This window comes from Brienomyrus brachyistius, chromosome 25, assembly GCF_023856365.1.
Source record: "Brienomyrus brachyistius isolate T26 chromosome 25, BBRACH_0.4, whole genome shotgun sequence".
Lineage (NCBI taxonomy): Eukaryota > Metazoa > Chordata > Actinopteri > Osteoglossiformes > Mormyridae > Brienomyrus > Brienomyrus brachyistius.
This window is the reverse complement of record NC_064557.1, coordinates 7,011,916-7,033,537: the sequence shown is the minus strand read 5'-3', so window position 1 is coordinate 7,033,537 and position 21,622 is coordinate 7,011,916. Positions and strand designations below refer to the sequence as shown.

Genomic DNA, 21,622 nt, shown 5'->3' with positions numbered 1-21,622 from the left:
ATGTACTAAATGTAATAAAAAATAAGGCATTAATCACTATTGATTAAGTTTAAATTATCACTTGCTGCATTTCTGATTTGCCGTAGACATTAATGTTTAACTCATCTACATGAAGGTTGCCCATAAATACGGAAGTTGACTTCATTTTGAAATTCTGGAATTTCCACTAAACAAAAAGGTCAAAATATGTTTCTGAGTGACTTGTCACATAAGAGCGTCTTCTACATGAATGAATGAATGAATGAACGAATGACAGGAATCTATGAATTCAGGACCGTAATATTATACCATTCACAGCTATACAATTAAAGAGAATTACAGTATTTGGAAAGAAGGTTATAGATACTAAATCTCAAAATTTAATGGACTGTAATGGGTATTTTTAAAGAATGCATAGGAGAGCAAGTCTGCTTGTCTATAGCTAGGAAATTCCCAGCAGAGATTAGAAAAACTTTTACAGGAAAAGGCCTGGCAAGGAGGGATGAAGCAACATTTGCATATTTGCTTTTTACAACAAGGAAATTCCCAATAGAAATTAGCTTTGAGAGGGAAGGAGGCATGAAGCAACAGCAGCCCAGATGGGTATAAATTGAGCTGCACCTCTTAGTCTCAGCATCCAAACCTTCACCTCAGTGACAGAAACAGGCAGGTTCTTCACACCTGTGTGACGGAGCAGCACAAAGACCAGAAGCAAACGGAAACGAGTGTAAAGACCCCAAAATGAAACTCCTCTGCGTCGCTGTCGTCTACCTCAGCATCTGTGTTGTTTTCAGCACAGCTCTCCCTGTTACTGAGGTACGTTCCTGTGCCATTCTCTCTGTGGTCATGCTTAAAGCTATGGTCTTGCTCTCTGATTTGCTGCTCTAGTCACTTTCTAATGCTAACGGTCACACAACACCAGCAGGTGCAACAGACGGACGGGGGGGACCTTGGGCTTCTTGAAGAGGGGGACACTGTCGAGACTGACACTCATCCAATGGTATGATACCTATTTTGATCAGATAAGATTAAATGCCTTGAGAATATATATAAATATTGTATCAGGCAGACAAGCAGGATTTTGGGGTAATACGATACTTTCGGGTTCCTATGCTAACATTATCTCTCCTGTCCCGTGAAAAAGGTCTTCTTCAGGACTAAACGTGCACTTCGCGCATGCCGGTTCTGCTGCAGGAACGGAGGATGCGGCATCTGCTGTGATTTCTAGAAAATACTCTAATCTTTGACTTTTTCAAAAGATATCCGCTAAAGCAATAAAATGTATATGAACGAATAAAGCAATTTCACGTACCGACTTCACTTCTATGAAAATATCATTAATGGAAGATAAATATCTGAACTTCTAAGAGCTTTCATTATGAATTCAAATGTCATGCTTAGATTTTCGGTTGTGTGGTCTAAAAAGTAACAATACAATAAAAAATATCATGAATCAAAATCGATTGCATCGTTTCCTCTTGTTGTCAACATCAGCTTTGGGTCACTGCAGTAATTTTGCAAACCCATATGAAATAATTCAAATTATGGGTTTCAGTGAGATTCCAGATATCTGAGATTGAAAGTTGCACAAAAACTTCAAATCCAGTTTAACCTTATTAAACTTCTTTTTTTGTGTGTTAAATGACAGCTCTTATGGTAAATCCACAAGTTTTCTAATATAATCACAAACCGTCTTTGTTCATTTCTTTGTAATGGGAGAGAAAATTTTAAAAATTGATTAACCAAGAAAATATTTTCAAAAATACATTCAGCTGCTGGGACATTAAAAGTTTATAGATGCTTTCAAATGTTTTATATATTCACCTGCATCCATCCATCCACCCATCCGTCTGTCATCAACAAACTTGTCCGCCGGGATGGGACATTAGTCCATTGTAGGACATATTCACTTACATAATAACTGCCTCCCATTCATTATAACAAGGGACCAAACGGTTAAACTTCCCTATAGAATTGCAGGTAATACTCCCCTGGCCTGTATCCACTGTCTCCAGTTATACTCAGAGTCAACTTGATCATTCTGGTTCCAGCCTAGCAGGACAACAAAAGGTTTCGTTTCTGAGTCATCACACAGACGCTATATTCACAGTCGAGAATGTCCCTACGCTATAGAGGGTGGATGATGGGCAAATGCATGACAATGTATTCCTGGATCAAATCACACTTCTCCTGCTCGCTACATTTTAACATAGGGGTGGCCAATCCGCAAAGAGCCGGTGTATATGCACGTTTTTGGGGTAACCTGTAGGTCAGCTGTTCAAACCCATGTGTGCTGACTCTTTAGCCAATTAGCCCTTTAATTAGTGACCTAATTAGGGAGTTGCAGCAAAAATCTGCAGACAGACTGGCCCTTTGCGGATAAGATTGGCCACCCCTGCTTTAGCAGATTAGCACAAACAAATTATCACTGACACCTGAATCAGATCGATACAGTGTTTCCTCACAGATTATTAAAGCAATCACCACACCAATGAAACTGATTTGCAATAAATAAAATAGTGACTAACCACCAACCAAACAGATTATGCTTGTGATGACTGAACCACTAGTTGAATAGGTGGCACTTATTGAATGTTGAATGGACTGACTGATCATTGTGGTATGGGGCAACAGGAAACTGGGAACTGGTGGACACTGGTGGAGTGATCAGTATGGGACTTTTTAAAAAGAGACAATGGGGAATCTGAGGGTGGTGTGATTTTCGTGCCTGTGAGTTTGCTGTGCAACACCATTGTGAGGGTGAGAAACATGTTGATTCCAGCTGGGTGATGAGGATAATGCTCAGCATAAACCGGCAACCCAGGGTCCATTTACCCCTATTTGACTGTGAACTGATCACACAGACCCACACTGCAAGCCTTCTGCCAGACTCACTCGCCCACACGAGGAGAGCTGAGGCGAGGCAGGTGCCGCTGGAGATCCAGGCCCGCGGTCACTACAGCTGGGTGGCTCTTGCCTAATCAACACGCCATTGCCGGGTCGGCCTGCTGTTGTTGAGGCTTAACCCAAACACCAACTGGGAATAATTCCAATTTATCCTCCCCGTCCTTGCCTCCCATTGCATGATTGTGTACGTGTCTGACATCCTTGAGTGCTGTGTGTGTTTAATAAGCATGCGTTGTCTTTTTTGTGTTTTTTTTTCATTGCTGTATAGTGTATTAAAGTCACAGTATTTTGTTTTTGTAGCGAGTTGTAACAGCAGTCAGGGATCAGGAGTATTTCAGCTTGGGAGGCCTTTGGCCTGTGAAACTCAAGAAGCCTGTATATCTGCATTTGGAAATTCTGGAATTTCCAATACACTGCGAAGGTCAACATGTGTTTCTGAGTCACTTATCACATGCGAGAGTCTTCTACATGAATGAATGAATGACATGAATCTATGTATGCAGGATTGTAATATTGTACACTTCACATCTATACAGTTAAACAGAATTGTTGCGGCTGAAGGGTTTTAGACACTAATGGGAAAACATATTAATAAAAAATAAAACTCTTTTTGCTCACTGCAGTTCTTTTAAATTGTTTTATCTGTGCATCCTAGTTTACATCTTTCCTATTCTAACTGGAAAATACATTGAAATATAAGGAATGGATATTTTTATATAATGCACAGGAGAGCAAGTCTGCTTGTTTATAGCTAGGAAATTCCCAGCAGAGATTAGAAAACCTTTTACAGGAAAAGTCCTGGCAAGGAGGGATGAAGCAACATTTGCATATTTGCTTTTTACAACAAGGAAATTCCCAATAGAAATTAGCTTTGAAAGGAAAGGAGGGATGAAGCAACAGCAGCCCAGATGGGTATAAATTGAGCTGCACCTCTTAGTCTCAGCATCCAAACCTTCACCTCAGTGACAGAAACAGGCAGGTTCTTCACACCTGTGTGACGGAGCAGCACAAAGACCGGAATCAAACGGAAACGAGCGTAAAGACCCCAAAATGAAACTCCTCTGCGTCGCTGTCGTCTGCCTCAGCATCTGTGTTGTTTTCAGCACAGCTCTCCCTGTTACTGAGGTACGTTCCTGGGCCGTTCTCTCTGTGGTCATGCTTAAAGCTATGGTCTTGCTCTCTGCTTTGCTGCTCTAGTCACTTTCTAATGCTAACGGTCACACAACACCAGCAGGTGCAAGAGACGGACGGGGGAGACCATGGGCTTCTTGAAGAGGGGGACACTGTCGAGGCTGACACTAATCCAATGGTATGATACCTATTTTGATAAGATAAGATTAAATGCCTTGAGAATATATATAAATATTGAATCAGGCAGACAAGCAGGATTTTGGGGTACTTTCGGGTTCCTATGCTAACATTATCTCTCCTGTCCCGTGACAAAGGTCTTCTTCAGGACTAAACGTGCACTTCGCGCATGCCGGTTCTGCTGCAGGAACGGAGGATGCGGCATCTGCTGTGATTTCTAGAAAATACTCTAATCTCTGACTTTTTCAAGAGATATCCGCTAAAGCAATAACATGTATATGAACGAATAAAGCAATTTCACGTACCGACTTCACTTCTATGAAAATATCATTAATGGAAGATAAATATCTGAACTTCTAAGAGCTTTCATTATCAGTTCAAATGTCATGCTTAGATCTTCGGTTGTGTGGTCTAACAAGTAAAAATACAATAAAAAATATCGTGAATCAAAATCGATTGCATCGTTTCCTCTTGTTGTGAACATCAGGTTTGGGTCACTGCAGTAATTTTGCAAACCCATATGAAATAATTCAAATTATGGGTTTCGGTGAGATTTCAGATATTTGAGTCTGAAAGTCGCACAAAAACTTCAAATCCAGTTTAACCTTCTTAAACTTCTATTTTTGTTTGTTAAATGACAGCTCTTATGGTAATTCCACAAGTTTTCTAATATAATTACAAACCATCTTTGTTCATTTCTTTGTAATGGGAGAGAAAATTTTAAAAATTGATTAACCAAGAAAATATTTTCAAAAAGACATTCAGCTGCTGGGACAATAAAAGTTTGTAGATGCTTTCAAATGTTTTATATATTCACCTGCATCCATCCATCCACCCATCCGTCTGTCATCAACCCACTTGTCCTCCGGGATGGGACATTAGTCCATTGTAGGACATATTCACTTACATAATAACCGCCTGCCATTCATTACAAGGGACCAAACGGTTAAACCTCCCTATAGAATTGCAGGTAATTCTCCCCAGGTCTGTATCCACTGTCTCCCAGTTATATTCAGAGTCAACTTGATCATTCTGGTTCCAGCCTAGCAGGACAACAAAAGGTTTAGTAGGACTGAGTCTGACATCACACAGACACTATAATCACAGTTGAGAATGTCCATACGCTATGGAGGGTGGATGATGGGCGTATGCATGACAACGTAATCCTGGATCAAATCACACTTCTCCTGCTCGCTACATTTTAGCACAGGGGTGGCCAATCCGCAAAGAGCCGGTGTGTATGCAGGTTTTTGGGATAACCTTTAGGTCAGCTGTTCAAACCCAGGTGTGAGGATTCTTTAGCCAATTAGCCCTTTAATTAGTCACCTAATTAGGCAGTTGCAGCAAAAATCTGCACACACACCGGCCCTTTGCGGATAAGATTGGCCACCCCTGCTTTAGCAGATTAGCACAAACAAATGATCACTGACCCCTGAATCAAATCGATTCAGTGTTTCCTGACAGATTATTAAAGCAATCACCACACCAATGAAACTGATTAGCAATAAATAAAATAGTGACTAACCACCAACCAAACGGATTATGCTTGTGATGACTGGACCACTAGTTGAATAGGTGGCACTTATTGAATGTTGAATGGACTGACTGATCGTTGTGCTATGGGGCAACAGGAAACTGGGAACTGGTGGACACTGGTGGAGTGATCAGTATGGGACTTTTTAAAAAGAGACAATGGGGAATTTGAGGGTGGTGTGATTTTCGTGCTTGTGAGTTTGCTATGAAGCACCACTGTGAGTGTGAGAAAGAGAATGGGGAATCTGAGGGTGGTGTGATTTTCATGCCTGTGAGTTTGCTGTGCAACACTATTGTGAGTCTGAGAAACATGTTGATTCCAGCTGGGTGATGAGGATAATGCTCAGCATAAGCCGGCAACCCAGGGTCCATTTACCCCTATTTGACTGTGAACTGATCACACAGACCCACACTGCAAGCCTTCTGCCAGACTCACTCGCCCACACGAGGAGAGCTGAGGCGAGGCAGATGCCGCTGGAGATCCACGCCCGCGGTCACTACAGCTGGGTGGCTCTTGCCTAATCAACACGCCATTGCCGGGTCGGCCTGCTGTTGTTGAGGCTTAACCCAAACACCGACTGGGAATAATTCCAATTTATCCTCCCCGTCCTTGTTTCCCATTGCATGATTGTGTACGTGTGTGACATCCTTGAGTGCTGTGTGTGTTTAATAAGCATGCGTTGTCTTTTTTGTGGTTTTTTTTCATTGCTGTAAAGTGTATTAAAGTCACAGTATTTCATTTTTGTAGCGAGTTGCAACAGCAGTCAGGGATCAGGAGTATTTCATCTTGGGAGGCCTTTAGCCTGTGAAACTCCCTCTGTGAAAGAGGTGATCTCAGCTCAGGGTACCTGCGCATACAGGTTGTGGTTCTGTCTAGATCTGAATTTTGTGTAGAGTGAATCACTGATTTTGGGTAGCATTTGCCATGTGCTTATTTCTCTTCACTAAGTGAGATGTCTATTTCTATGTTCACCTAGCTGGTTACCTCATGTGTATTCTGATGGCCCATAGTGAGCCTCTGAGACTCCAGTGGTAACTTGACCATCCTTTGTTTCCATCTATCCTATGTGCTGTAATAAATATGTCTACTATTGTCAGTAAGAATTCGGCTGTGTGGGTTTCAGTATTTTTCAGGTAAAGCAGAAGAACTGGCTTAACAAAGGTGACTGTAGCACCGTCCTTTAGAACACTTAAACATTACTTTAAGCACAAACATGGCATGTGTTGCGTATGGGCATGACTGATGGTCGACATTGCAGTTTTAAGGTGCGGGAAATTTTACACACGACTCAAAGAACACAAGAAAATAAGAGACCACGATGGGTCTGAACAACGGCGGGCAGGTCATTTCACAAACGAGCAGAGACAAAGCAGAAACAAGCCAAGGAAATGTAGGGGGCAGATTCCAAATGAGGATTGTGACGTGGAACATCTAAGACCTTTAACACAATGGATAGCTGACAAGGGAATACAGAACAGGCAGAAATTTATATACACAAGTAATGAGCTCTAAATAAGTGACAAGCATTAGTCACACTGCACAACAATTTTTTTGAAAAGTTTTGCTTCCTGGAAAGTTTCTGTTGACAGACAGGTACCTGGTGGGTTTGCACAAATATCATTTTGGTTTTGCTGCATCACGTAGGAATCAGTTGACTCTTTACCAGTAATTACGTATTTAATTGCGTTTATGTTTCTCATACGCTATTAAATTCAACATAATTAGAAGTGTTTTGCTCTTGATTTTCATTTGTATTCACTGTCAGATGCATCACGCTGCAGTGTTAAACAGTAGTCAGCAGAAATATTCTGACCTGGTGACATCAAATGCCATTCCAACAGTCTCAATTCCAACAGTTGGGCTTTTTCTTTTGACAGACCCATGCAGATCTCTGACCAGATTGTTTAATTCTGACTGTTTCATGAGATGTGGATGCCTGCATTACCATTTCTTCATCTGCTTTGTCTAAGGTACATTCCTCTGGTGGTTTCGGAACTGGAAGACTGTGGTCATGTGGCGCGGGTCTCATTGCTGCAGGCAGATTAGGATATTCAATTGACTTCTTGTTTTTGAAAGAGAAACCAGACACATTAGTCAAACAGAAGTAACAGTCCATCACATGGTCCTTCTGTTCTCGCCCTATCATCCGGACCGCAAACGGCATTGTCTCTCGAGTGCCTCTGAGGCAGGGTCTCACACAGACAGCACATGTCACACAACAATGTGAGGCCCCCATTCCTTGTCTTCATCGCTGATTTTACAGCTGTACAGATGATATGCTTTCTTCACAGGAGCAGCCATTGAGCATCTCTGAGGCATAAGCGTATATTCGCGACAAATATAGCAGAACATACTGCGGCTGTTACAACATTGACGAGACATATCGACCGACACCAATATTCATGCAAATGTCTATAGCATCTACCTCACTTGTTACATTGCTATTGAGGCAATGCTATATTCTGAAACAATACATACACATTATCAGTTCTGTATTAACCCAATGAGTAGAATCTGTGTATGCAAGCCACTTTTTTAGCCTGCTGAGGCAGGGTCAAGCTGGCTCCGGCCTACCCAGGCATGGCCAGGCTGAAAACTTCCACAGAACGTAAACGACGATTTACACAGAGAGATTAAAGGTGAGGACTTAACCAAAGTGCAGAATCATAGGGAACATAATATACATATAAAGTTACACAAAACAGAGTCCAGGAGCGTAAACAACCGAGCAGTTTAATGTTGTTGAGGTTGGACTCCAGCCAGCTTCAATCCCCTAATGGTTTGGGTTGAATGACCATCAGTCACACACTCATCACATTCAGCTGCATGGCAGCCCTGGGAACTGGGGGAACTAAGGGGTTTGTGAGTGGGGAATAAATCTAAGGAAACACATGGGAAAGAACGAAATGAACAGTGACATCTGCTGGCCAAACAGGGAACTTAGGGAAACGATAAAATGGGACAAGACAGGGACTGATCGTGACAGCATGTTAACTGATCATAAATGGGGTCTGGTTACTGTTTCCTTTTTCTTTTCAATCTCACTTGCCAGCATCTGCGTAATTCTTCACACTAGACAATGGAGAATCTAATGCCAAATACAGATGAATCATGCCCTTCAAGTTAAGACTGGAAAGAGTCTGAAACTAGGATTGGCCAAACAGGCTATGCACTCATAAAGTTATTACAATTTTTAGACACACAGCGATGTCTGTGCTGAGAGATGACTATGCAATGCAATGTGGGTTTTTTGTTTGAATATGCAGTTTTTTGTTTTTTCTGCTAGCCAGTGGAGTATTCTTCCACTTTTTCTACTCACCCTTCATCTAAATTGCTCCCCTCAGGTGATTTAGGAGTTCAAGTTCCAGTCCTGACAGTAGCTCTGCTAAATTTGACACAGCCTGAGTCACATCTTATCCAGTCCTACTGAAAAATACATTGACATACAGACGTAGACGTAATAGATATTCTTTAAGAGGGTATAACATTTGCATTTTTGCTTTTTACAACAAGGAAATTCCCAACAGAAATTAGCTTTGAAAGGAAAGGAGGGATGAAGCAACAGCAGCCCAGATGGGTATAAATTGAGCTGCACCTCTTGGTCTCAGCATCCAAACCTTCACCTCAGTGACAGAAACAGGCAGGTTCTTCACACCTGTGTGACGGAGCAGCACAAAGACCGGAATCAAACGGAAACGAGTGTAAAGACCCCAAAATGAAACTTCTCTGCGTCGCTGTCGTCTGCCTCAGCATCTGTGTTGTTTTCAGCACAGCTCTCCCTGTTACTGAGGTACGTTCCTGTGCGGTTCTCTCTGTGGTCATGCTTAAAGCTATGGTCTTGCTCTCTGCTTTGCTGCTCTGGTCACTTTCTAATGCTAACGGTCACACAACACCAGCAGATGCAACAGACGGACGGCAGCACCACTGCGGTTAGTGGACCTGGGAATGCTGCAAAGTCCACTGCAGAAACCAAAACAAAGGTACGACGTCGTTTTGTTTAGATAAAGCTAAATAACTTCAGTATATCCATAAACATTGTTCTCCATCTCCACCAGGCTTATTGTAATATTATTATATGAAGATAGTGATGAGAAGGATTTCAATCTTGCTCTCTGCTTCACTGCCCTGGTTACGTTCCAACTCTAACAATCACACAACACCTGCAGGAGAATGAAATGGAGAAGGTCACCGTTAGTCCTCAGCCAAAGACGGACACCACAAAGACGGCTGTATATGCTAAAAGAAAGGTATGGGGCCATTTTATTTGGATAAAGCTAAATAACTTCAGTACTATATATCCATAAGTATTGTTCTCCATCTCCATTATACTTATTGTAATAGTAAACTATAATAACTATAATAATAATTATTATTATTATTATTATAATAAACTAGATGCACTAGGCAGTATTGAGCAGGATTTCAGTCTTGCTCTCTGCTTTACTGTTCCGGTCACTTTCTAACTAACAGACACATAAGACCAGCAGATGTAACTGCCAAACAAGCGTGACTTTGGGCTTGATGAACTAGAAATTTCTGAAGAGGATTTTCTGATAAAACTTTACTTGACTGGGCACAAAAACTTAGTAATAGCTCAGTTACTACAGAAGTACAAATCCTGAACAAATCCTGAACTAATACAGTTGTTGCTTGAGATAAAAGATGAGTCACGATTGAACAAACATGAGATCAGTATTTCACTTGTGTTGTTCATTACTTGTTCCTTCTGTAGTTTCTTCAGTCGTTCACAAAGGTTTACAGAATTAACAGATATAGTAACAAATATAGTAACTGCTTGGGATAAAAGATGCATCATCATTCATTAATGATGTTTTCACACGGGATCGGTATGTACCTACGGTAACACTTACTGTGTGGTTAATCAATACTAATTGTGCCCCGTCAAGTAAAATGTAACCGATCATTCGTTTTATGCCAGAGATCTATCTATCCATCCATCCATCCATTTTCTGTAACCACTTGTCCTATTTAGGATCATGAAGCCGACAAAAAGCAACAGGCAGGGAGCAACTCAGGGGAGGATGAAAAGCGAACATCGACTGGCAAAGCTCATCATAAGTAAAATCCTACTCTTCTGCCAAGTCTGCTGCCGGAATGGAATGTGTGGGATCAGCCATGATTCGGGAAAACACTCCATATCCGTTTATGGAATATCATTGAGTCCTTTTAAAGAGATTCCCACTGAGAATGAAATCAAATAACTATAATAATCAAATATAAATGTAACTATATAGAATTTTATAAAAAAATGTAAATGTGATCTTTCATTCTTTCACCGTTGTAGTATGTTCATTTTTTTCTTCCATAGTCTAATAAATAAATCAACAAAATAACAATTCAAAATAGAATCAAGTAGTGACTTTTATTTTTAAAACTCCATCATATAAAATGGCTCAATTTAAAAGAAAAAGGTACCCAAAATGTTCAAGAGGGGAACAAGGCAAAATCAGAGATGGGTCAATCCACATTTTTTCAGTTCCAATCCGATTTCAATACACAACTACCGATACCGATACAGATTCCGATATAAGAGTTCTTTTTACTTTAAGATAATAAATATCCATCCATCCATTTTCCAAACCGCTTATCCTACTGGGTCGCGGGGGGTCCGGAGCCTATCCCGGAAGCAATGGGCACAAGGCAGGGAACAACCCAGGATGGGGGGCCAGCCCATCGCAGGGCACACTCACACACCATTCACTCTCACGTGCACTCCTACGGGCAATTTAGCAACTCCAATTAGCCTCAGTATGTTTTTGGACTGAGGGGGGAAACCGGAGTACCCGGAGCTGGTAGCAGATCTATTTTGAAATATTAAAAAATTATGTGAACACATTACATGCCTGTACACATTATACAACACTAAGAAATTTAAATAATTATAATGTGTAAAAAAGACACAACCTGCTACGACTAGTAATAGAAGTTTAAAGTAGCGTGACACTCACGCTTTCAGACTCTTACGCTCACTCAAGAAGTCTTAAAGTGAATCTATATTATTCCATTATAAACCTAAGATCTGTGAAAGGAATAAAAAAATACTGCCAAACGTCTTGTATTTTGTTTGGTTACTTTTGGTTAAGGTTGTGGAGATATGGGTTAGGGCTTTTCCCCACAGAGATGAATGGAAGGTCCCCATTAGATCGGTACGCTAAGTGCGTTTGTGTCTGCATGTCTGTGTATTGGGGACAGGACCAAATGTCCCCACAATGTGATATAAATTTGTTATTTTGATGTTATGAGGTCCATCTTTGCGATCAAAACTCAATTTTATAAAAATCTGTGCCCCAAAACTAAAAATATCTTGCAATTTTTGGTTACTTATGGTTAAGGTTATATGTGTGTGTGTGTGTGTGTGTGTGTGTGTGTGTGTGTGTGTGTGTGTGTGTGTGTGTGTGTGTGTGTGTGTCTGAAAATGAGAGCAATTAAGCACATTTAGCCATTCAAAATATGTGCCCATAACCAGCTATGAGGTCACCACGTCCCGGCCCTCTGTAACTTTTTTTTTTAGATTTGCCCCGACCATCAGCACTTAGACTAACAGCACCTGGAATTTCGCACATTGCCAGCAGCTCTGAGGCAGGCTGGTTTTGAGCGGGCAGGCAGCATACAATCCGGAAAGACAAAGCAATGATCGCTGCACCATTATCTGTGAGAAACATTCAAAAGATTCAGCCAGTACAGTGGCTGGATTAAGTATGAAGCATGTTAAATATGCACACTCCGGCCATGAAGGCTACTGCTTTACAGAAACGCACAGCGTGCTGAGTGTGTTCTGGTTTAAAGTCACGGGGGGGGGGGGGTGTATTTGTGTGTGGCGGGGGGTTTGGGGTGGAGAGTCAAGATCACACATCAAAACAATTCATTTGGTGATCAGGATGAATATGAGCACTAAGGCTGTGATGAAATGTTAGAATACCACTGGTATATACAGAGGTCTGGGGGGGGGGGGGGGGCACACACTTTCTAACTGCACGATGTGCATGTAACTCATTCATACGACGCTTTTATCCGAAAAGACAGTGGACAATTTAAGTGCACTTTACGGCATGTGAACCCCCCACCTCTGTGTTATTAGCACAATTAGCACAAACCGGACTGATCCATCATCTCTCTCTAGCTACAGACCAGCTCTAATCTTCCTTTTCTGGCTAAAGTGATGGAAAGATCCAAGAGTTAACAACACTTCCGTTTGTCAGTACTGTCCTTGTTGACTGCAGCTAATGCCTTGTATGTACTGTAAACAGGAATGAAAATTTTCTGTTTTGGCATCCGTCTCTTAGATCGCACAGTCGCCTCTTATTGAAAAATAAAATGCTGAGTCCTAATTGTCACGCCCGGCTCGTCCGATCCTCGTGTGTGCCACGCCCCCTGATTATCCTCGTGTTTGCCACGCCCCCTGATTATCCTCGTGTGTGCCACGCCCCCTGATTATCCACATGCGCTTCCCCGATCTAGTCCAGCTGTGTCTGATTATTTTGGCCCAGTCTTGTCTATTTCAGTCCGTGTCTTGCCTTAGTTCTTGGTCCATCATTGATGTTAGTGATGTTCGAGCTGCTGTTCTGCCCTGCCCTGCCCTGCCCTGCCCGTACTTCTTTAATAAATCCCCAGTTTTCCCCGACATTCGGCTCCTTGCCTGCTTCCTGCTCGCTCGCCTACGCGTGCACGATTACCCGCTTCACCGGCGAATCGTGTCAGTTTGTTATTTAATTTCCATTTCAGTGTAACTTGCCAGTGACTTCTAATTCCTCTGTTTGGAAAATGGAGAATCTAATGGCAATTACCTATTGGTCAGGCCATTCAAGATGACTGGCTGACTGGGACGAGTCTAAAACTGTGATTGGTCAAGAAAACCTTGCACACATCATCGCCCCAGAGAATTTTTAGACAGGCAGAGGTCTACATACCTCTGCTAAAAGGTAAATACGCAAAGTAAGGAAGCCCTTTGTTCTAATCAGATTTTTTTTTGCTGGCCACTGGGCTAGTCCTCACTTCTTTGCACTTGCCCTTTGTCTATTTTACTCACCTCAGGTAAGCAGGCAGTTTAATTTCCAGCCCTGACAGTAGTTCCACGAAATTCGACACTTACCCATTCTTACTGGCAAATACATTATGATGGATGTAATAGATTTTCTTTAATGGGGTTATGAGATTCACTTTTTACAAGCAAGGAAGTTCTCAGCAGAAATTTGCTTTGACAGGAAAGGGCCTGACAAGGAGGGATGAAGCAACAGCAGCCCAGATGGGTATAAATTGAGCTGCACCTCTTAGTCTCAGCATCCAAACCTTCACCTCAGTGACAGAAACAGGCAGGTTCTTCACACCTGTGTGACGGAGCAGCACAAAGACCGGAATCAAACGGAAACGAGAGTAAAGACCCCAAAATGAAACTCCTCTGCGTCGCTGTCGTCTACCTCAGCATCTGTGTTGTTTTCAGCACAGCTCTCCCTGTTACTGAGGTACGTTCCTGTGCCGTTCTCTCTGTGGTCATGCTTAAAGCTATGGTCTTGCTCTCTGCTTTGCTGCTCTAGTCACTTTCTAATGCTAACGGTCACACAACACCAGCAGGTGCAACAGACGGACGGGGGAGACTCTGGGCCTGTTGAACAGGGCGGCACTGTAGAGACTTACACTCATCCAATGGTATGATACCTATTTTGATCAGATAAGATTAAATGCCTTGAGAATATATATAAATATTGTACTGCCCTCTATCAGGCAGATATCGTTCTAATTGTACTAATCATGTATGAACAGTGGCTGAATCCTAGATGAAGACAGAGCTAAGCAGGATTTTGGGGTAATACGGTACTTAAGGGGGTGCAAATACTTAGTAGTAATTCAGTTACTACTAAAGTACAAATCATAAGCAAATATAGTAGCTTCTTGATAATGTTAACGGTCACACAACTCCAGGAGATGGACGGGAACACTGCTGGGCTTGATGAACAGATGAAAACTTTGGTGAACTTGATGAACACCACGGAGGCCGCTGCCAACACTAATCCACTGGTATGATACCTATTCCATTCATATTAAGTTAAATGCCTTCAGGATATCCATAAATATTTCACTGTTTCTCCATCAGGCTGTCATTATTTTAATGTTACTGAGCTAAGCAGTATTGTGGCTTCCATGCTAACAGCATCTCTCTCGTTTCATTCCAAAGGACTCCGTCAAGGCACGTGGTTTCTTATGCCGAATCTGCAACTGGTTTGGAACCTGGTGTACACTATATTACTGTTATTGACCAGTATAATGTCTCTTTGTCTCTGGAATAACATGAAGGGAACGCGCCTGAGACTGAAATGGATTATCCTTAATAATCAAATAGTAAATGCAACTGTTTAGAGTTTTGTTATAAATTCACAAATGATCTTTCATTCCTTCAGCATTGTTGTAAGTTCATTTCTTTTTTCCATAAAAAAATTAAATAAAAATCTTTATCATGCATTAAGTGTCTGAATGAGTATGGAGGGGAAAAAATCACACAAAATGTTGAAGGGGGGAACAATGTAGAATTTTAAGTCTTAATTATTGTCAGTGAGTTAACATTCTATCCTTGTGTTACTGTATATCTGTTTTCAAAGTTTTATAAAAATAATCAAATTGTGACACACTGTGTTTCATTCATGGCAGAAATTCCCCAACTTGGTCTAAACTTCTTAAAGCTCTTTCTCTGGGCAAACTTCAGCTCCCTGCAGTCATATGAAATCATTCCGGCTTTCCCAGGGTAACCCAACTCTCACGCATCTGGCACCATACTCACGCTTTCAGACTCTCACACTCACGCAAGAGATCTTACGGAAATCTGTATTATTCCATCGTAAACCTAACATTAGCTACATCAAAAGCAGTGGGGTCATTTGCAAACCGTACAGACTATTTACAAGGTAATAAAACTGTTACATATATGTGAATGTGTGTGCAGACTTGTCTCGAATTGAAAATCTCACGCCAGCCAGCTGACCGAAGTCGGCAACCCTGTTTATCACATTGTCCAAAACGCCTGTGTACTTTCAAATTATGGGTATTGATCCTAACAGCTACGTTAAGTTTTTCACAGTTCTAGAGATAAAAAAAAAAGAAAATCATTCAATAACTGAGCTCTAAGGAGATGATTATTGGTGAATAACTGTAATTAAGCAGTGATATTTTCTTTTGCTTGTTTTCCCGTTAATATCTAAGGATTATGTTAATCCTCATGTAAACTTTCCAGACAATGATAGCCAGCCTTGGAGGACTACATTGAATGGAGGCAATTAAGATAAAAAGTCATTTAAATTCAGCTTTTGTTTTTACAATATTATGAAGGTATTCACTGTTGCAAGGGAGTCTTTGAATTCAAGACCTCCAGAAATACCCCAGATGTCTATAGTCATTATGATTTAGAGTCTAGTATCGCGCACTTGTCTTTGATCATTTTTATTGTATGGTGCTGATAGGAGAATTTGATTAAATAGTGGTCAACAAAAAGAATGTAAACATATTTAAATTAATCAAAACCTTCACAGGACATTTGTTTCCAATAGCTAAAGCTCTAAAGCAGGTTTTTCACTATACTGTAGCTTTACGAAACGAATAACATTACAAATAAGTTAATCCATGGCAGGTTTAATTATTTATGCCTGTCCATAGCAACTGAAACCAACACCTTAGAATATAAGATAGCACTGAACAGGTAATGTGTTAAAATTCATAAAGCTTGTTTCTTATCTTAGCTCTGTGGCTCAACTGAAGTGTGATTTACTTCCCACAAACGCTTGAGGAATCAGTGGAACAGTTTAAATGCTTTGACTAGTTATTTAGCTATTTATGTGAACGTGTAATATAACTGAATGAAAAAACATTAACACTGCATTGCCTGACACCTGGCCATGTGTTTAATTTTTTTCTCCGATAAAAATCAATGCAGCGTTTGGATTAAAAGCAATTCAGCTAAGAGAATATATGCATGATCAGATTCTCTTCAAGCGAAACATAAAGCAGGCATTGAGCAACGTGAATAATGAAAAACAACAATATATCACTTATAAAATGTCTGTCTCTATTCGTGACAATGACTGTCCATGCAGACGGGAGGCCTGCAGTTTGCATAGGAATCACAGTTAATGGGCCGCTTTCCTGTAATGGTGCCTGCATCTTAATCACAGCCTAACTGGCTCATTTTCCATCTGGTGTCAATGCTACAGTTCTGACAGAGAGGCTGTACTGCTAACCCTGCTCATCGACCCTGTGCTTGTCCAGTGGTCACTGACCTGGGACCAGCCACCGGGGACCCATTTGTCACAGATTCGCATATCCAAGCCTTTTCAGTGAGTGGACGGGAGAAATGAATCTGACCGACTCTTAAAGTGCAACGAGCCCAGGTGTGCTTTATATTCTGTGAGGGCATCACAACTAGGCAGCAAGCAAGAGGTATCTGTAAATGAAAATCTAGGCTCTCGCCCTTAGCCTAAGCTCCAGTGAAGCTCTCATCTATAATGCATTATAGATACATTTATAATGCATTATAATGGTCTGTATAAGAATTATGGATGCTTTGTATTGCATTAAAGTATTGTATAAGGTATAGTGCATTATGGATAAGAGCTTCATAAGGAAGACATAATGCATAATAACCATGGCTATAATGTGTTATGCTTCTTTATAATTATTTATAGCCATGTTTGTAACGCTTTATGAATGCATTATAATGTATTATGAATGCATTTATTAGGTTCTTATAGACATGGCATTCATGGAAGGTGTTACCAGAATCTGCTTAGTGATTTATTTGCATTCCCAGCATCACTGCCATCACTGGTTAGGGACCCAACTGAACCTACCTGTTGTAGAGAAGGATGTCAGGAACCCAGACCTGACTGGATGGGAAGCGAAGGTTCTGAACCCCTGGGTAGTCGTCCGGGTTCCAAGTGAGGTAGACATCAGTCCAGCTCTGCTCAGCAGAGAAAGAAAGCAAAGCTGGACTAATTATGACAGCCATGTCCATCAAGTGGACGATTCAGTTTGCAATTACATAAAGGAAAAGAAGAAATCTTGACATGCAATGTCCAAGTTAAATGGATTCTAAATTGCCATATTGTTATAAATGTTATTATATATTAACATTTATATAGATAATCTGTTTAGCAGCTCACATGTCTGGCAGAATGATATACTTTGCTCCCTTAATCCCAATTGCACCAAAAAAGCCCAGTTTTCTCAACTGCGAGTCACTTTGGATAAAAGTGTCGGCTCAATGAATAAATATAAATGCAGCAGACAATATCTATAACAAGTTTTGCGTAATAAAGCACATTAAGCGACAAAAGCGATCTTTTGTTCATTTTCGGATCTCTTTTGGTTTTAAATTGCACCGTCGGATGGAAGTTCCCCAAATGTTTGCCCTTGATAAGTTTCCTGGGTCTTTTCATGTGGCCTTTCGGAGAGGGACGCCGGTCTGGCTGCCCGATACGAGCCGCTTAATAATGTTCCTCGTACGCCTCAGCTGGGCTGCCACTCTATCAGCATGTGCCACCAGCCGCTTATCCACGCTTATCATGTGGATGCTGACAGCTTCTCAGGCTCCTGCATACATAATGTGACCTTGCGGTGTGTCCACAGCCTTCCCTATTTCCCTACCTCCTGCTACGCCGCGCACTTTCTGCATGGTTCCTTTTCAATGAGTCTCATTTTCTTCCTGTCTTTCATTTGAATGAATAATAATAATAATAGTTTTATTTATATGTGGTGATGATTAACAAAATGAAGTTTAACGTTAGAATCCTCTGGTTCAGATCAAGCCAAAATCGACTCCTTCAGGCACCAACCACTATATGGCTGGATTTGACAAGCAGACTAACGGTGGTAAATAAACCAACAGTGGTATAAATCTTTAATATTAGTGCCCTGTGAAGATATTAATATTGTGGAGATCCTGACAAACCCCCCCCCAGAACATGATAAACAGATGCAAGCTACAGTAAGAGTTTTTGACTTCCTGCAAATTTAGGAACATCTGAATAATGAATTCACCAAAACCCAGAACTCCCCCCCCTGCAGAGAAAAGCTTGTGTAATCAAATGAGATGATTTGAGATACTGATCTGAAACCATTTATATATAAGAAAAATGTGTTTGATATCCCAATAAGCCCTGCTGAAAAGACTCGCTAAAAATCAGCTTAGGGTGGAACTGGTTTTAGCTAGTCTAAGATGATCTACGATAGTATTAGATGGTATCTAGTTGATGGTTTAGCTGAGTGGGTCACCAGTTGGTCATGCTGATGTGGCCGGTCTATTAAACTGGTCATATTGGTATGATTAGCTAAACCAGTTAGAATGACCATCATGAGCTGATATGACTAGCTAAACCATCAAACCATCATGTGAAAACATATCAAAAACTGATCAATCAACTTAAACTTAAGCTTAACTGTTTTTTTTTTCAGCAGAGAGTGTCAACAACAACATGAACTACAGCCTAACAAACAGCAGCATGCCACTCAATAAAAACTATCTATGACATTATTAAGCAAAAAGAAAAAAAAGCCAAAGTGCATTCATTGAATGTGTTCATGCTTAAATATCCGGTCGTTCAATTAGAGCAGTTCTGTTTGATTCATATTGAATAATGAGGTCAGACTCACCAGCTGCAGCCAAGCATTTGTGACCAGCACTTGGTTCTTTTCATCCTTAAAAAGAAAAAATAAGGACATCCATTAAATGGAGTGCAATGAAAATGCGTAGCGATGCTATACGTATTTTTAACGCCGTTCAGATCAAGGACGATTGTGGGAAACGGAACAACTTTTATTCCCTCCCATGTCATCTGCGTTATATTTTCATCCTTCCATTGATTAATCCTGGGCAGGGTCTGGAGAGCCTGGAGTCTTTCCCAGGCAGTTTGATGGTTTGAGGGCTACAGAATGCCATCCCATCACAGGACACATGCCCACTCTACGGACAATTTAAAGATACTAAATTTGTATTCCCTGGATGGGGGATATATATAGTTTTCGTACCGGTATGCTGCCAGCACCGCAGACGCTTTCTCATTGGCACAATAACTCAAAAAGTATTTGGCAGATCTTTTTCAAACTTGGCAGAAACATTTCATGAGTGACTAACTATAAATCGTTCAATTCTGAACCAGACCGGCCAAAAATTGAAGCAGCGCTGCATAGTGATAAAAAATGAAACGGCAGTTTTGACACTTGATCCCGGTAGCGCTGACAACTCATAAAGTATTTGACAGATCCTTTTCAAGTTTTGCTCATGGGAGTTTTACTTGCGTTAGTTCATTGAAGTCTAATCCCAATTGTCACATAAATCGTTGACTTTGTCTGTGCAGTAACATCTGATCTCAGAGGAAAACCACAGTGGGGTCAGTATGTGTCTGTATGACATTACATAGTAGCTACTTAATTATACCATTCGGGTGTCCTGCTGTTATATCATGAAAAAGGTTTGTCATGGTGCAAACGTGAAAGTAATAAACAGAATAAAATATTTAAATATATAAGGAATACTAACAATATAAATTACATTTTAAGACACGTAAGGTAAGGAGTACACAAGTATTACAATGAGTTACTGCACTCACCACATGACAAACCACCTCAGGAACGAGAACCTGAGTACAGCTGGTGATACCTCTGGATAGACCAGTGTGAGTATTTTTTCTGGTGACTAGAGAGCTAATACCACCGAAGTAGGGCCACTCCAGGTATTCACTGGATTCAAACCAGCAAACTTTCGCTTGCTGACACGGATCCTTAGCCTCAGAACCACTACTACAGCCCATACTTAAGAAATGTAGATTAAGAAATACACAAAGTAGTACAGTTAACCACCTAAGTGGAAGGGAAAAAATGTACAAATTGGCACACATGTAGAATGCGCACTAAATGAATAGAGGTAGTGTCAGAGTTGTGTGTCAAAATAAAAGTCAGAGCATTCATGTAAGAATATATTTGTTGACTTTCATATTTCTACTTGATCATCCAGTAATTCTAGAAATTGTAGCAGTTGGAGGGTGTGGGAGGAGTAGGGATTGGACAGGCGGAGGGGTGACGGGGCAGTCTGGGAATATCTTCTTGTCATTTCCACATCAACTTTTCTAGGTAACCTAAATGCAGTGTTTCCCAACCCGGGTTTCGAACCTATAACCTTGGAGGTGTTAAATTAGCTACTTTTTTTACATTAAGTAATGGTAATTAATCCTTTAATATTCAATTCAATTAATTTTTATATAGCACCTTTCACAAGAGTCACTCCAAGGCGCTTGACATGGGTGCTTGGTGATGCTGTTACTACATTATCTATACAGAATAATACAAGAAAGTGAAAGAAAACTAAACGCCAACAGAGGAGAGGAAACAATCTGCCAAGTAGGAAGAAAATTAAACCTCTGGCAGTCCAAAGTCAATGGGCTTCTCAAGCGCCAATGGCTAATATTATAGAGACAATACAACCATTATATGGACAAAAGTATTGGGACAGCTGGCCATTTTGGGTGTTACATTATGCTTCTTTAATGCAGTTATAGAAATACAATAATGTCCAGAGTGAGGTGGATTTGTTTCTAACCACCGCACAAATCAGTAACTCTATTCATCCTGCTGCAGAGGAAACAATAGAAATTCTAGACAAAAAAAAGCCTATTGTGTGTGAGTTCACACAATCTTAAGGGTCAATTTAACTCAATCACTGGAAGATTCTGTCAGCATCACACAAGGTGCTGTTTGTCTGCAAGCTGCTTTTCCCGATGTAGTGAGAAATAAATGGGCCGGCCTGAAACATGGGACAAACAGCGAAGCTTAGGCCAAAGCAAACGTCCCCGGGAGCAAATCAACGGTGCTGGGGGAGAAACTGAGCCCTTGGATGTCTCT

The 21,622-nt window shown here is 40.9% G+C and overlaps 1 protein-coding gene across 1 annotated transcript in view; it reads right to left on the bottom strand.

Moving 5' to 3' along the window:
• The window catches only part of chrna8 (cholinergic receptor, nicotinic, alpha 8), a 69,510-nt gene that overhangs the window by 26,799 nt on the left and 21,089 nt on the right, over window positions 1-21,622 (bottom strand). Inside the window, exons 3-4 of the mRNA XM_048996562.1 lie at window positions 19,379-19,423; window positions 17,578-17,687 (exon numbers count right to left, since the gene is read on the bottom strand). Of these exons, the coding sequence (XP_048852519.1) occupies window positions 17,578-17,687; window positions 19,379-19,423 (155 nt within the window). The remainder of the gene's footprint in view (window positions 1-17,577; window positions 17,688-19,378; window positions 19,424-21,622) is intronic.